The following is a 14,676-nucleotide window of genomic DNA, read 5'->3' on the forward strand; positions in this document are numbered from 1 at the left end:
TGAGCGTACATGTGATTTGTGAGCGTGCATGTGATTTGTGAGCGTACATGTGATTTGTGAGCGTGCATGTGAGCACATAGGATAGGGGTGAGCGGGAGGTTGGTTGCCGCTCGGAGGCTTTGCAGAGTCACACCCTCCTGTATTCAGAGCACGGGCCGCTCCCATCAAGTAGACCAGGGCTATTCAACTAAATTGTTCAGGGGGCCACATTGTCAGAAACCCAAGGGGCCAGGGGCCGGACTGCCACGGCGCCTCCCCGTGCTATGAATATATGTACACTTGACACAACACGCAACCACATTTTCACAACTTTTATTTAACTACATTGCAAAAGTAGTATACTTTTCAAAAAAAGTGGTTCATTTATGTGCCACATCTGCAACATCTCCTGCAAAAAGTGCTTCATTTATGACTGTGCAACAACTGCAACATCTCCTCTTCAACATTTCAATATAAAAATAAAATTAAAAACAAACAAGTGCATGATGTGCATCTGAACATTCTAACATCAACACTTGAACAAAAAAACACATTTATAGTGCAGCTGAGCTTATGAAAAAGTGCTTCATGTCTGTGCAACAACAGCAAATCACAGCATCTTATTAGCACTTATTGTCCACTCTTAACTCTCAAACATCAGGGGGGTGGGGGGCAGACAGGCCTAGCCTACATACACACATCTAATGAGAGCGATTGCACTTCTTTGACTGGGCAATGGCAGAGAAAGAGGGTTCATAGGAAGTGAGGGCTACCCGCAAACAGTGATGCAAATGCTCATTTGTCAAGGAGGCACGGTTGCTTGTTTTAATGGCATTCATGTGAGAGAAACTGGATTCACAGGTGTATGTTGAGCCAAACATTGTTAGCACAGATATTGCCAGCGTTTTTATTTTGGGGAATGTCTTGACATGAATACACTTTATCCAAAATGTTGTGGTGGATTCATTCTCAAGTGCCTGCTTCAGAGCAGATGATGCTTGCATGTCAATTATTTCAAGTTGCAGGAGACCTTCATCAATGTGAAGTGATGCAAGGAACTCTTGTCCTTTTGTGGAAATAGCAGCTACATTGGCAAATGGGTTGCTCACAAAATGCATCAATTCTCTGGACATGTCAAATTCATCAAATCGACTTGCAAAGTCTTCCCTCAATTTATCAATGAAATCTGTCATTAATTGAGTGACTTTTGGCTCAATTGTGCGTGTTAACGTTGACATGAAAAGAAAAAAAAATTAAAAAAATTAAAAAAACATTTTTTTTTTATTTAAAAAAAAAAATAATATTATCATGTCATCTTTGGCGGGCCGGTCAGAATCATCCACGGGCCGCCAGTTGAATAGCCCTGAAGTAGACGCTACATGGCTCCAATTAAATACAGGAGAAGACCCTGAATATGTATAGAAACTAGAGGTGGGCATAGATAATTTTTTTTAATCTAGATTAATCTATCTGCAATCCTGGATTTAATCTAGATTAATCTAGATTAAAATGGCTAAAAAAAAAGAAAAAACCTGCCGAAGGCATTCAAAATATGTGTGTTCTACCCAAATAATGACCAGAAGTAAGTCCTTACTTTTTCTTTCCTCCTTATGTTTCTCAGGCCAGGTGGCCCATTACACCATGAGCCCATCTCCCGTTTCCAAAATGCATTACAGACTGTTTGAAAAAGCTGTTTTGCTATCATAATTGGTAATGAAATATCAAAATAATGTTCAATAAGATGTACTTGTGTTTAATAAGTTGTTTTATTCAGAAGTTAACACAAATAAATAATATTACCAGTACAGTACAGTATCTAGCACACTCTCAGGAGCAAAACAGAAAGAAGCATTTCAAACTTGAACTATGTGACATGGCTTGACTCAATCAGTCCAATCTCTATTTCTCCTTATTCCACCAGTCACTCAGGCAGACCAGCTTGTTTTATGTAGCGGTGTCTACTTATAGTGCCTATAATATTTTTCCCGTTGGGTGCCAGACAGGGCCAAACCCTGCCAATGCAAATCAACTGCTCCAGTGGAGTTGCTCAGTGGCCAATGGTGTCAACTGTGGTTGTACTGGGCAGCTCCCAGGTGTGAATGGAACTGTGTGAATGTGAAGCAGGGCGTTCCTGAAAAAGAGCATCTGTGCTCGGCGAACCTACCCTGGGTAAATAAAGGTAAAAACTTAACTGCGTTAATTATATTATCGCGCGATACCAGTATCGCGTTAACGCAGCACGTTAACGCCGTTAACGGCCCAGCTCTAATAGAAACTCTTTCATCTCTCAATTCTATCAGTGAATCTCCTAAACTCAGGTCGTGAGGAGGGTGTGAAAGGAGGGTGTGTTGAACGTATTTGAAATGCACTTTTTGTCTGTACTTGTCCGTCCATACTATGCACTATACTATGTACTTGTCCATACTATGCACTTTTTGTCTGTACTTGTCCATACTATGCACTTTTTGTCTGTACTTGTCCATACAGACTTTGTCTGTTACTGCACTGTAATTTTATGTATTTCTTATGTGGCAGCCTTTATGTCCAAGACCAACTTTGCTAGGGACAAATAAGTAATCTTGAATCTTCCAAGTCAAGTCAGATTTATTTATAGCGCACATTTAAAAACAACCCACGTTGACCAAAGTGCTGTACTACAGACCAAGACTGGTAGTAAAGTCACAAGTAGGGATGTCCGATATTATCGGCCTACCGATATTATCGGCCGATATCTATACTGAACACTGGGACCTCTATTTTTACTTCTTTTACATGCTACTTTATTTTATTTCATACTTATCTTGTCTAGCACAGTCTCTGGAGCGTAACAGTAAGAAGCATTTTGTATAAAAGTATTCTGTACTTCTGTATGACAACTATTAAAGAAACTTGAAACTATCGGCATTAAAATGTGATATCGGAAAATATCGGTATCGGTTTTCAATTTTATTTTTTATAATTTTTTTTACATTTCTATAACCTTTATTTACCCAGGCAAGCAAGTAAGAACTAATTCTGATTTTATTTATTGTCAAAAGTATGCATAATGTTGTATTAATTCCACAACAAGAGATATGTAATGTTAATTACCTGAAATTATAAATTTTTTGGCGGGGGGGGGGGGGGGGGGGGGGGGGGCGGACCCTGCATATATCGGTATCGGAAATTAAGAGTTGGACTATATCGGTATCGGTAAAAAAGCCAATATCGAGCATCCCTAGTCACAAGGGATTAAACAGGTAATTAAATTAGAAAGAGCTCAGGCATCAATACACACAATAGTGCATAAGACACAAATCAACAAATGAAAAACAGATCATAGGCACAACACACAATAGCAGGGGGATCCAAAGGCTAGTGATTGAATAAAGGTTTGTTTTGAGACTGGATTTAAAGGGATCAACAGATCTGACGCAGCAAAGGCAGGGTCATTTAGTTTCCTTTGTTACAAATTGACTCATGTATCTCCCACGACAGATGCCACTCCTCCTCTGCTGGATGGTGTTGGATGGATTTTCTTAGTGATTGTACAGAATTGTTGAAAATGCTTTAATTAAAATGAAGGCAACACCACAGAACAACTCATTCAGGAGAGCCTTTGTCAATTGACCTATCTCAAATTCTCTTTTCTTGATCCTCCAATCAAAGGATCAACACTTAAAGCAACAGTTGTGATCGGAGGATCAAGAAAAGAGGGCAGGATTAGATAGGTCCATTGTTGAAATCACCCTAGGACTGCTGACGTCATAGTGATTGTACTGACACACACACAGTTTGCCTAATAAGGCTTTACGTGTTGTTTTGTGGTATTGGAGATCGGAGGGGAAGTAGTCTGTGCTGCAGTTCATTCTGTTCTGAAGAACAGATGCATTGTCTAACCAGTTCACAGGCAAACTAAATAAGTCAATGTTGCCAAATGTGAAAACAAGGGCAATTTACAATGGAGTGCTGACCTCATCTTTTTTTTTTACTACTTTATGCCCTTGTGTTCATGCCTTTACTGTATCTATGCCTATCTGACTCTCCACTGCAGCTGCAACCATAAGATTCGATTATATTCAAATGTATATATGGACTATATATTTGTATATACAACTCTTCATGTTCACACTTCACTGTTCATTCTTTTTGCACATTACTGCTATTGCACAGCCCTGGTAAATATTCTATCCCACTGTATTGTTATTTTTATTCTAATTAGTGTATATATTTGATCACATTGTGCACAATTGTACAGCCCTGGCCTATTCTATTTTATAATTATATTCTATTGTGCTTCTATTTTAATTTAGTTTATATTCCATTTGATCTTATTCAACCTTCTATTTTGTTCCATTGTAATTGTCTGTCCGTTAATGTCACACCAAAGGGCCAAATCAGATTTCTTGTATGTGTAAACTACTTGGCAATAAAGACCTTTCTGATTCTGATTGTCATCATACAGCACAAGTACAGTATAACAAATAAGTTTGGCATTTAACCACTAACCAGAGTGCAAATGTACTGTAACAGTAAAGTACAATGTACAGGTGATTAAACTGGAGTATATGTAAAAATTAGTACTACTGAGTAATAATGCTAATCAGATGTGTGTAGAGTGTTATAGTATTAATATGTACAGTGATACAGGTACTGTATAAAGACCCTATGGTAGTAAATCATAGTAACGGCAGTAATACTGTTTTTCTCTTTTGTTTTTATCAATACAATTCCAATACATTCAACAAGCCTTTTTGACCTGACAATGATGCAAACAAATGTGGATGGAGTGAACTAGAACTTGAGAGCAGGGACCCACTTGATATGGTTAGGGTCAACATTAGAATGCCCATATATTCTAATGACAAAATAGAAATTGGTGAAAAGTCAGAATTTGTACTGAATGTAAAGCAGTTTGATTAACCGTGATTTCACAAAGCAATATTGAGAATTCCATACAACAGCCCTAGTCTCTGCATGTGTCATCCTCACACCTCGCCTTGATGCCTAACGATAGGTTATGTAGATAACCTAGTTATATTAGTATAGGCTAAGCTCCCGCTCTGAGCCTTACGAGATACTCTATATCGCCTGTGATACCTAATGTATCTCCCACGAACAAAAACACATGCACCCCACCTGTATGGGGCCCCGCCCCTTATGGTGGCACCACCCATATAATCATGACTCTGGTCATGACACACCCTTCCTCGCCAAAAACCCGTCCCAGGAAAAGATCCCTCAAGAGGGAACTCAGGGCGCGCAGAGCGGGAGCTTAGCCTATACTAATATAACTAGGTTATCTACATAACCTATCGTTATATTTCGTATGGCATCGCTCCCGCTCTGAGCCTTACGAGATAATGGGGAAGAGCGGGTGCGAGACCCGACAGATGTACCCCCTGAGGACCCGTAAGCCCACATCAAGGGGTGCGGGGAGCCCTGTCACCCCATCCTTCCTAACGAAGGGGGGGCGCAGTCAACTCCACCTGAATGCGAACAAGAGGGAGCCAGAACCCCTTGAACACACCGTACAGGCGGAACCACGTGTGACTCAACACACTGCGGCCCATACCCATACACTCCCGCTACCCGACCAAAGGACGGGAAGCAGGAAAGGCCACAGACCCCAGAACCGCCTGGGAGACAGAACCCCCGGTCATGTCCATGAGGTAAAACCTTACAAAGGGGCCCGGCGAGGACCATGAAGCTGCAGCACAGATGTCCTCCACCGAGGCCCCACCCAGGAGAGCGGCAGAGGCAGCCACCCCACGAGTGGAGTGCGCCCTGACGCCCCCAGGGGGATCCTGCCCAGCCAGCGTGTAGCAGAGGGTAACACCCTCGCACAACCAATGGGACAGGCGCTGCTCCGACAGTGCCTTACCAGCACGAGCCCCACCGTAACAGACAAAAAGCTGGTCGGTAACCCTGAAATCCTGAGTACGGCTGAGGTAAATCCCCAAGCACGGACTGGACATGACAGGTGAAGGCCCGCATCTAACTCACCAGTGTGAGGAGGAGGACGAAACGCCTGAACCACAATATCCCGGGAGCGGAAGGAACTCCGGATATTCTCAGGCACGAAAGCAGGATTAGGTCGCAGAGTGACACCGCAATCGGTCCGAAAAGACAGACACTCTGGACGTACCGAGAGAGCACAGAGCTCACCTACGCGTTTAGCGGAAGTGACAGCCAGAAGGAACGCGGTCCTGAAGGACAGCTGTCCCAACGGCGCCCGCTCGAGCGGCTCAAACGGGGCCAAGGACAACCGACCGAAGACCAATTGAAGATCCCAAGTCGGAGCCAAGGAGCGTTGCACCGGCTTAACGCGTCGAGCGCCAAGCAGGAAACGCTTCACAAGAGGGTGGCTGAACAAGACATCCCCTCAAACCCCTCATGATAGGAGGATATAGCTACTGCATACACCCTCACCGTCGAAACCGACAGTCTATCAAGGAGAGACTGGAGGTAACTAAGGACAGCAACCAGGGGGCAGGAGACTGAGTCCTGGCCCCCCGCCTTACACCACACTTGGAACATACGTCATCTGCCCGCGTAAGCGCGACAGTGGAGGGAGCATGCGCATTCCAGATGGTAACACCATCAGGATCAAGAACCTGCGCCCCTCAACGTACCCGTCCCAACAACTGACCTAACAGATGTATGGGGAAGAATCCCTGGCGGCACGGCATCGGTCCCAGACCTGCCTGGCCATGTCCAGACGCAATCCTCACCCGTCAGGATGAGGGCCGCCCCGCGACAGTACACCTGCACCCACATTCTCCCTGCCGGGGATGTGGGGAGCCCTTAGGCCGCGCAGATGGAGGACGCCCATAGCCAGCCGCCCGCCGCCTGGTGCAGACAGGGGGAGCGTACTCCTCCCTGTCTGTCGATACACGACACTGACGTCGTATCGTCCGTCCTGATCAACACCATCTGTGGACCAGAAGGACCGCTTTCAACACCAACACATTGAACGTAGCGCAGACCGGGCAGCATGGTTTGCCAGCTGCCCCCTACTGCGTTGGCCCGACGCATCACCAGCGAGGGAGGCGTCGGTGAAAACGCGACGTGAGACAGCGCCGTAACCGTCCTAGGACGGAACCTCCCGAGCGTGTTGACAACACGCTCCGAGATGGATGCCCATAGCCCTCCAACCGTTGACTGGGAAGAGGAATACTCTACATCCAGTCTACAGCAACCCCAGGCTGGTAGAGACCTGCCTGGTACGAGACCTGACGATCCACCTTGACCGCGAAGGACCAGAACGTCATCAGGGCAGAACACTCCGTAACCCCGGATGACGCAGAGGCCCCAGTGCGGCCTCCACGCACTTGGTGAAGATGCGGGGAGCCAGAGAAAACCGAACGGCAGCCTCTGGTACTCATACGCTAACCCTGCAAAGGAAGCGTAGGTAAGCCCTAGGATGGAAGATCGGGGATGCGCATACGCATCCTACAGGTCTATGGAGGAGAACCAGACCCCCACCTGACAGTGTTCAACAGGTAGGAGACGATCCAAAAAATGCTGAACCTTCCCATGGGACAGGTCCAGCCTGGGTCTTACACCCCTCCCTCCCGACTTCTCGGGCAGAGAACACCGGGAGGAGAACGCCACGACGATGGCTTGCTTCGTCCACAGAGATTGGATCTCGTCGACCAGAGCTGTCCCTGCTGGAGACCCCGACAACAGGGTCTGTACCAAACCTGAAAACGGGTGGGGTTGTGTAAACACAAGTCCCCGCCTCACCATTCTCTCCATCTACCTCGACATATGGTACTGCCGTAGTCATATGTGACGACACTCCCAACGCACCCGCCGTCACGTGGCGCAGGTCCGCCAGGAACTGTAGATAGTTGGCCCGGTCCCCCCCGCTGTGCGAAGACAACCCTGGAATCGTGCGAGGAGCGCGTTCCGTGTCGGAACACCTGACCCTGACACCACCCACGAGGCAATCGCACCCAAGGGGGAACCCCGACAGAAAAGGGCCTGTCTGATACGGGGGGCTTCCGATCAAAAAAGCCCCCCCACTGAACACCCCTCCAGAACATGCTGAAGGAGTTGTTCCGCAGCCGGACATGCAAGGTGTAAGGCCCCCATGGGTTCCTACACACCGTAGCCCTGCAGTGATATCACTACCACCCCAAACCATGTGAGCTGCGACCACTTGCCAATATTCCAGGAGTGGGAGCACCAACATGATACCTGGCCTGGCGAAGGCGAGGCCGGGGAAGCCCGCACTGTGTGCCTCAAAAGGTTTCGAGCCCCCCTGCTGACAACACTTAAGTTGACAGACGTAACACCAGGCTCAACCAACACAGTTCAAGGTGTGGGAGCCGCTTGACAGCACAACATTCTCACGGACAGACCCAGGCTCAGCCATCAACTGGGTGTCAGCCCCTGTCTCCATGAGAAGCGAAGAATGGGGCCGCATACGCTTCAATGAAGGTTCGCGGCCCGCAGCCAAAGGAGAACGCTCAGAGCCCCGCTTCTGGGGATACCAGAGAGAGGATTGAACGGGGAGCGGGCTGCTCGCGGCAAAATGACGACGGAGTGGTTTACCAACACCGAAATCACCCAAAATGGCCGATCCCTCGGCCGCCAAGACTGTCGGCCTCGCGATACCCTGTCGATTCTCCAACCAGGGCACCACTGGCGGGGGAAACATGGCCGCCTGTCGAGGGCCCCGTCATCGCCGCTGACGAGGCCGTGCTCTCTCTTCTTCTGGCTGCGCGGTGTGAGGCGGTGTAGGGCCTAGGACAATACCGCCCGCGCTCCAGCAGAAGACCAAAATCCCCTGCGGAGAGGGGAACCCTGAGCGGTTATAGCTTGCGGCTGGGTCAAAGCTAATAACGTCAACATCCTCGACGGAGTGGTTTACCAACACCGTGCGCGATGTGTCGACGTCGGCCGGCCCTCAAGGCCCCTCCACCAGACACCATTTCTGTAATAGAAAAAACACCAATTCGAACACAGTTCTAATCGTTGCCAATTCCATACCGTGGCGGTACAAGCCTTAACAGCCCACCAGCCACTCGCCAGGCCGACCCATGGTGTCGGCCGGGCGGGGCATTGTTTCAATATATCAAAAACAAAGGACTGACGTTAACATGGAGCACCAGTGGTGATTGCAAACAGCACCCTCCACTGTGGTGTGGACCATGAAAAGGTTAAATGAATAAAAAGAGCTAAACCACAAAAACTGTAGAATGAGCAAACCCATACACACAAAGTTTAAGGGGAGACGGACCAGACCCGTCTTCATTCAAAATATTCACAACAGAACACCAGCCCTAGTTTAGCCCATTTACCAAAAAAGGTAAACAAAGCCCCCCCCCCGCACTACTCCCCCAGTATACCGATTGACCGTCAGTATGAATGGTTTGAGAGGAGAGAAAGCTGTAGCAAGACAGACCTTCTCATAGCAGAGTGACAAAATGAAACAATAGCCCCCTACACAGGGCCGCCCCAGGAGATGGGGGGCCTCGCGTCTAAAAACGCACAGGGCCTCACATTTCTCCCAAGCGGCCCTGCCCTTATACTACTGCAGCCTAACGCCAGGCAATGTGGAACCCAAGACAACAATTGCCTGTGCACAGACACGCAACATGTTTACCATGTCGGCTGGACCCATAGCCCCACTACCCGACGCCAACCCAGATGGGAACACCGTTCAACAAACCCCGCCGGAACACAAGGTAATACCTGGCTAGAACCTAGCCACGACCTACCCCGTTGTCAACCCATTTACCCGAAAAAGGTAAATAGAACTCAAAACCCCACAACAGCTACCGACTGACCTTCATTGATGAACCGGGCAAGAGGCGGGAGAGTGACAACATCTCACGGCGGAGACATTAAAACAGCATAGCAATTAGCAGTAGTGATAGCATGCGGCAGTAGCGATAGCATGTTAGCATAGCTTTAGATGTTTTAGCAGCACGCCCAAGACAGCTTGGAAACCGTTCCCTGCAGAGAACGTTCACCAAACCATCTTGCCCCTGGCGCCAACACACAACAAGGTTGTGTTAACAACACAAACCAGCATTACTAACACTAATACCCATGCCTGAAGACACAGGGCCTACCTGAGTACAAGCTGGCCCGACAGCCAGCCTTGTACAGCTGAACCTCGATGTGCAGTCATCAAACGAGGAACATCACAGGCCCGTCGTGTCGCCGAAAACATGCGTCGAAGATGCCAGGGGCCAGCAACCTCCGGTAAGCTTCCAACATTATTAATCTTCCTTAATCTTTTCATTCCGCTAGCTCGCATGGTGCATAGCATCCAGTACGCTGGGACGAAAATAGAGGAAGGGTGTGTCATGACCAGAGTCATGATTATATGGGTGGTGCCACCATAAGGGGCGGGGCCCCATACAGGTGGGGTGCATGTGTTTTTGTTCGTGGGAGATACATTAGGTATCACAGGCGATATAGAGTATCTCGTAAGGCTCAGAGCGGGAGCGATGCCATACGAAATATAACTGTGGCTTTATGTCTGACACTTGTTATCACAACCACACATGAAGCGCAGGGGGGTATTGCTGTCCTGCCTGTCCGTTAACTAAGCACATTCGTTGTCCTACCCCTAGGTAGGACGGACAGGTGGATACTAGGACAGGTATCTATTTGTATCCCCACCTTGTCTGTGTTGCTTGATGACCATGGCTTTTCCCTTGTAGATGTCCACCACAGAGAGAGGAGGGATGCTGACAAGCACAAGAAGAACACCTGTCCCTTGCTACTGGTGGCAGACTACCGCTTCTTCAAACACATGGGCCGTGGAGAGGAAAGCATCACGCTCAACTACCTGGTCTGCCTTTCTATTCTATTTACTATGTTCACACGGTGGCCATTTTGCTCTTACGTCATGCTCAGGTTGGGTCCCGCAGTGGGAAGGAATCCCAACCTGAGCATGACATAAGAGCCTTTTCAATCTTGCGTTTGACCTCTAATTCTGTCTGTTTATTTGATTTTGTCATGTATTATTTTTGTTCTGTTTTTGTTTTGCCATAGTTTTGTTTCTTCTACCCATGTAAAGCGCCTTTGAGCATCTGGAAAAGCGCTATATAAAATAGATGTATTATTATTAAGAGCAAAATGGCCGCCATGTGAATATGGTCAATTACATTACAAACATTGTTGTCCTAGATGGGACACGTATTTGTGTAAATTTACATGCTGTACAACCACTGAACATAATGGAAACATAATATAACACAGGGTTTGAAATTGACACCAGTCACAGCCAATCCAGTAGATTTGGGCTAGATTTGTAAACCAAGCCTACTTTTACTGCTAAGAAATCATATTTGCTTGTGAAACTCTGAATTCACTGGCAAGTTGCTGCTGATTATTGAACAAGTACAAACCTGTCCAGTCCCACAGCGCTCCTATACTGTATATATAGGCTGAAAAATGTCCAACCTTTGTCAGAGGAAAGCAACAGTTGTTATTGGAGGATCAAGAAAAGAGGGCAGAGTTTGAGATAGGTCAATTAGAAAATAAGCTACAACAGACACACTGAGTAATAGGGATATCCCATAGGGCTGGGCCATATATATTTTTATGACATTTGACGGTATAACGGTATTTGATGTTATAGTTTTCCAGTGCAAATTACAATGTGATATGACATATTTTTTATGTTTTTATCTTGTAATACAATTGCCATGGTGCTATTTAATTCAAAATATTCTTACTTTGAAATACTGCTGCAAGGAATCTTTTTTATAAACTTAAAAATATACAATAATAATATATTTTTAACAACATGTATATATTGTAAATGACGGTATAGTAAAAACCATTTGCATGGATCCATGACTGTATAGCTTCATATTCAGTATACTTTCTAGCCCTAATCAATTATTAATAGATAGACAGCTTTGTTATCATTTTCATTTATCTTTCAACAAAAAAATCAGGCTTAATATAGTCAATACCGATCAATTTAAATATGCCGCAATCGGCTCTGAGTCCGATTGGGACATCCCCACCGACTAAACGCCCCTACAAAATGTCCCAATGATTGATTGAAAACTTTATTAACAGATTGCAGAATGGGTACAATACAGTACGGCTCAATACACACAATTGTTAAGGGAATGCAGACCAGAGAAATTCTTTCGTCTTGTTTACATCAGGGTCCCCCATTTTCAATTCATCATGACATTTATGACATACATGACATACAGATATACAGTACTGTTACATCCAGACATTTATGACATACAAGATATACAAATATACAGTACTGTTTAAGAGACGGATCATAAAAGAAAATATATACATTCGAGGAGCAAGAAACTGTACATTAGAGGGGGTTGGGTGGGTGGGGGGGTGGTTGGACATTTACCGGGGCCAGTTTAGAATAGCAGCCTCCCGTAGGTGCTCTTTGAGAGCGGTTTTGAAGGAGGGTAGGGATTCACATTATTTTACGGCTGTGGGTAGGGCGTTCCACATTGTTGTGGCATAATTTGGAAACGTGTTTAGTCCCTTGTTTGAGCCGAATCTGGGTTGAACATGATTTGTGGAACTCCCTCTGGTGTTGTGGTCATGGAATTCACTGACCTTTTGGGAAGTATTTTGACATGTACATGGGTACCTTAGTGGTGTATCTTGTAGACCAGACCAGGCCCATGAGTAAGTGTCCAGTCACAGTTTGTGACTTACAGTATAGCTTACGGTGGAGTCTACAGTGCTGTGGGGAAACATCACACAAGGGCTGTGTATTCTCACCTACAGTGCTGTGGGGGAAACATCACACAAGGGCTGTGTATTCTCACCTACAGTGCTGTGGGGGAAACATCACACAAGGGCTGTGTATTCTCACCTACAGTGCTGTGGGGGAAACATTACACAAGGGCTTTGTATTCTCACCTACAGTGCTGTGGGGAAACATCACACAAGGGCTGTGTATTCTCACCTACAGTGCATTTGATTTAATCCGAATCAGATGTGAAATTGTTACTTTGTGTTGTTGTTTTTCTTTTTAAATTGTTTGTTTGGTTTGGTGATTGTATGGACAAACGGATCCAAACATAATGAACGTTATGACTCCCTTCCACGGAGATAGGGCGGAAACGGGCCTAAAGTTTACTGATGCCCTGTCTTTGATGTTTATCCCTCCTTTAGATTGAGTTGATTGATCGGGTAGATGCCATCTACAGGGATACCACCTGGGACGATGAGTTCAAAGGCTTCGGAGTGCAGATCCAACAGGTGTGTGTGTGTCTGTGTGTGTGTTGCATTTTCATAATGACGTGCATGCAGTCGGGATGGGACTTCTATCAGATGTAGACTATTCAAACAACAGAGGGAAAATGCCCAAAACAATCCCCATAATTACAGTTTTCTTAATTGTGAAATTTTTCTCTGGAAAGTTAAATATATGAAGCAATGTTATTATTATTAGTAGTAGTAGTAGTAGTAGTAGTATTAATAATACTATGTGTTGTTAATCCCCTATGGGGGATTTGTTCACCCTGCTGGTCAGTTTCAGTATGCTGTTATCCTTCATCTTCTATGCAACTTGTTATGCTTTAACCTCTCTTGCAAGAGTAGAACCATACTGCCCAAAACTAACTGGATAGCCATTTCATTTTAAATTTTATTGCCACATTATAATACATGGTTAAACTAATGACTAATGGATATAGGTTCATTTTATTAATAAGCAACTAGTATTTCTATTGTCGACTAGTACAGTCAATTCTCAAACCTTTTTGTGTGACTGTCTGTTTGCGACCCTCCTACATAGTCAAGCATAGGCTGAATGGTGAATTTTGACATACAATAATGATTTATATGTCTATCAAATATTCGATACCAAAAATTTTAAATATCATGTTGTATATCTTTCTGTGACCCCCTCCCTAAAATCATTTTGCAATCCCCCAGGCTGAGAACCATTGCACTAGTAGCAGGGCTTCTGCTAGCATTTTCTTTGTCCGGTCAATGTGGTCAACAAGATTCTAATTTACCGACCAAATGTAAAATGTTTGACAAACAATGTTATTTATTTACCCTTAGCTGCCAGAGTTGTACCCTTCCTGCTGGCCTGTTGTACCGAACTTGTAAGTCGCTTTGGATCAAAGCGTCAGCTAAATTACTAAATGTAACGGCCATGTCATGTAACACACGTGTCGTCATAGAGAAATGCATGAAAACATGGCTAGGCTTGCAGCTGTACATTGATCCGCCAATGAACGGATAGAAATTTGATGGAAGGTATTGCTGTCCGTTTGTTTATCTTTGAATTAGAACCTAATTTGATTGTGCCCTTGCAGTTGTACCGGATGGTAACGTATCCGTCAGTAAAGAAATTTCACCCTCCGAAATGTTATGTCATCAAAACGGACACAAATCTGGTGGAGATGGACACAGTCAACCCTGTCCAACAAACAAATACTCCTTGTTGAAAATTGTTAAGAGCTACAGGCAGTCTCTATCTATCTCAATCACCTACTCGAGATAGAAGCCTGTGGCCGCTCGATATCCCCCAGCGAGGTGCTAAACTCGCCAAGTTCTCGAGTCAATTACTATTTCTGTCAAGATTACTTCAAGTCACTGGTCTAGTTATCTCCAGTTGATATGAAATGTAAGCATGAAGAGTTGTTAATCTCTTCTTGTTTGTAATAAACCGAATGTATGTCTAGGAGAACTCTTATATGCCTATAATAACAATAATATTATTATTATCATCATCATCAT

At 45.4% G+C, this 14,676-nt stretch overlaps 1 protein-coding gene across 1 annotated transcript in view; it reads left to right on the forward strand.

Annotated features, from left to right (window-relative positions):
• The window catches only part of LOC311241005 (disintegrin and metalloproteinase domain-containing protein 17-like), an 80,850-nt gene that overhangs the window by 19,035 nt on the left and 47,139 nt on the right, over positions 1 to 14,676 (forward strand). Inside the window, exons 6-7 of the mRNA XM_084329656.1 lie at positions 10,644 to 10,774; positions 13,099 to 13,185. Of these exons, the coding sequence (XP_084185782.1) occupies positions 10,644 to 10,774; positions 13,099 to 13,185 (218 nt within the window). The remainder of the gene's footprint in view (positions 1 to 10,643; positions 10,775 to 13,098; positions 13,186 to 14,676) is intronic.

Source organism: Notolepis coatsorum, assembly GCF_963971535.1.
Source record: "Notolepis coatsorum genome assembly, chromosome: 14".
In the NCBI taxonomy this organism is placed as follows: Eukaryota; Metazoa; Chordata; class Actinopteri; order Aulopiformes; family Paralepididae; genus Notolepis; species Notolepis coatsorum.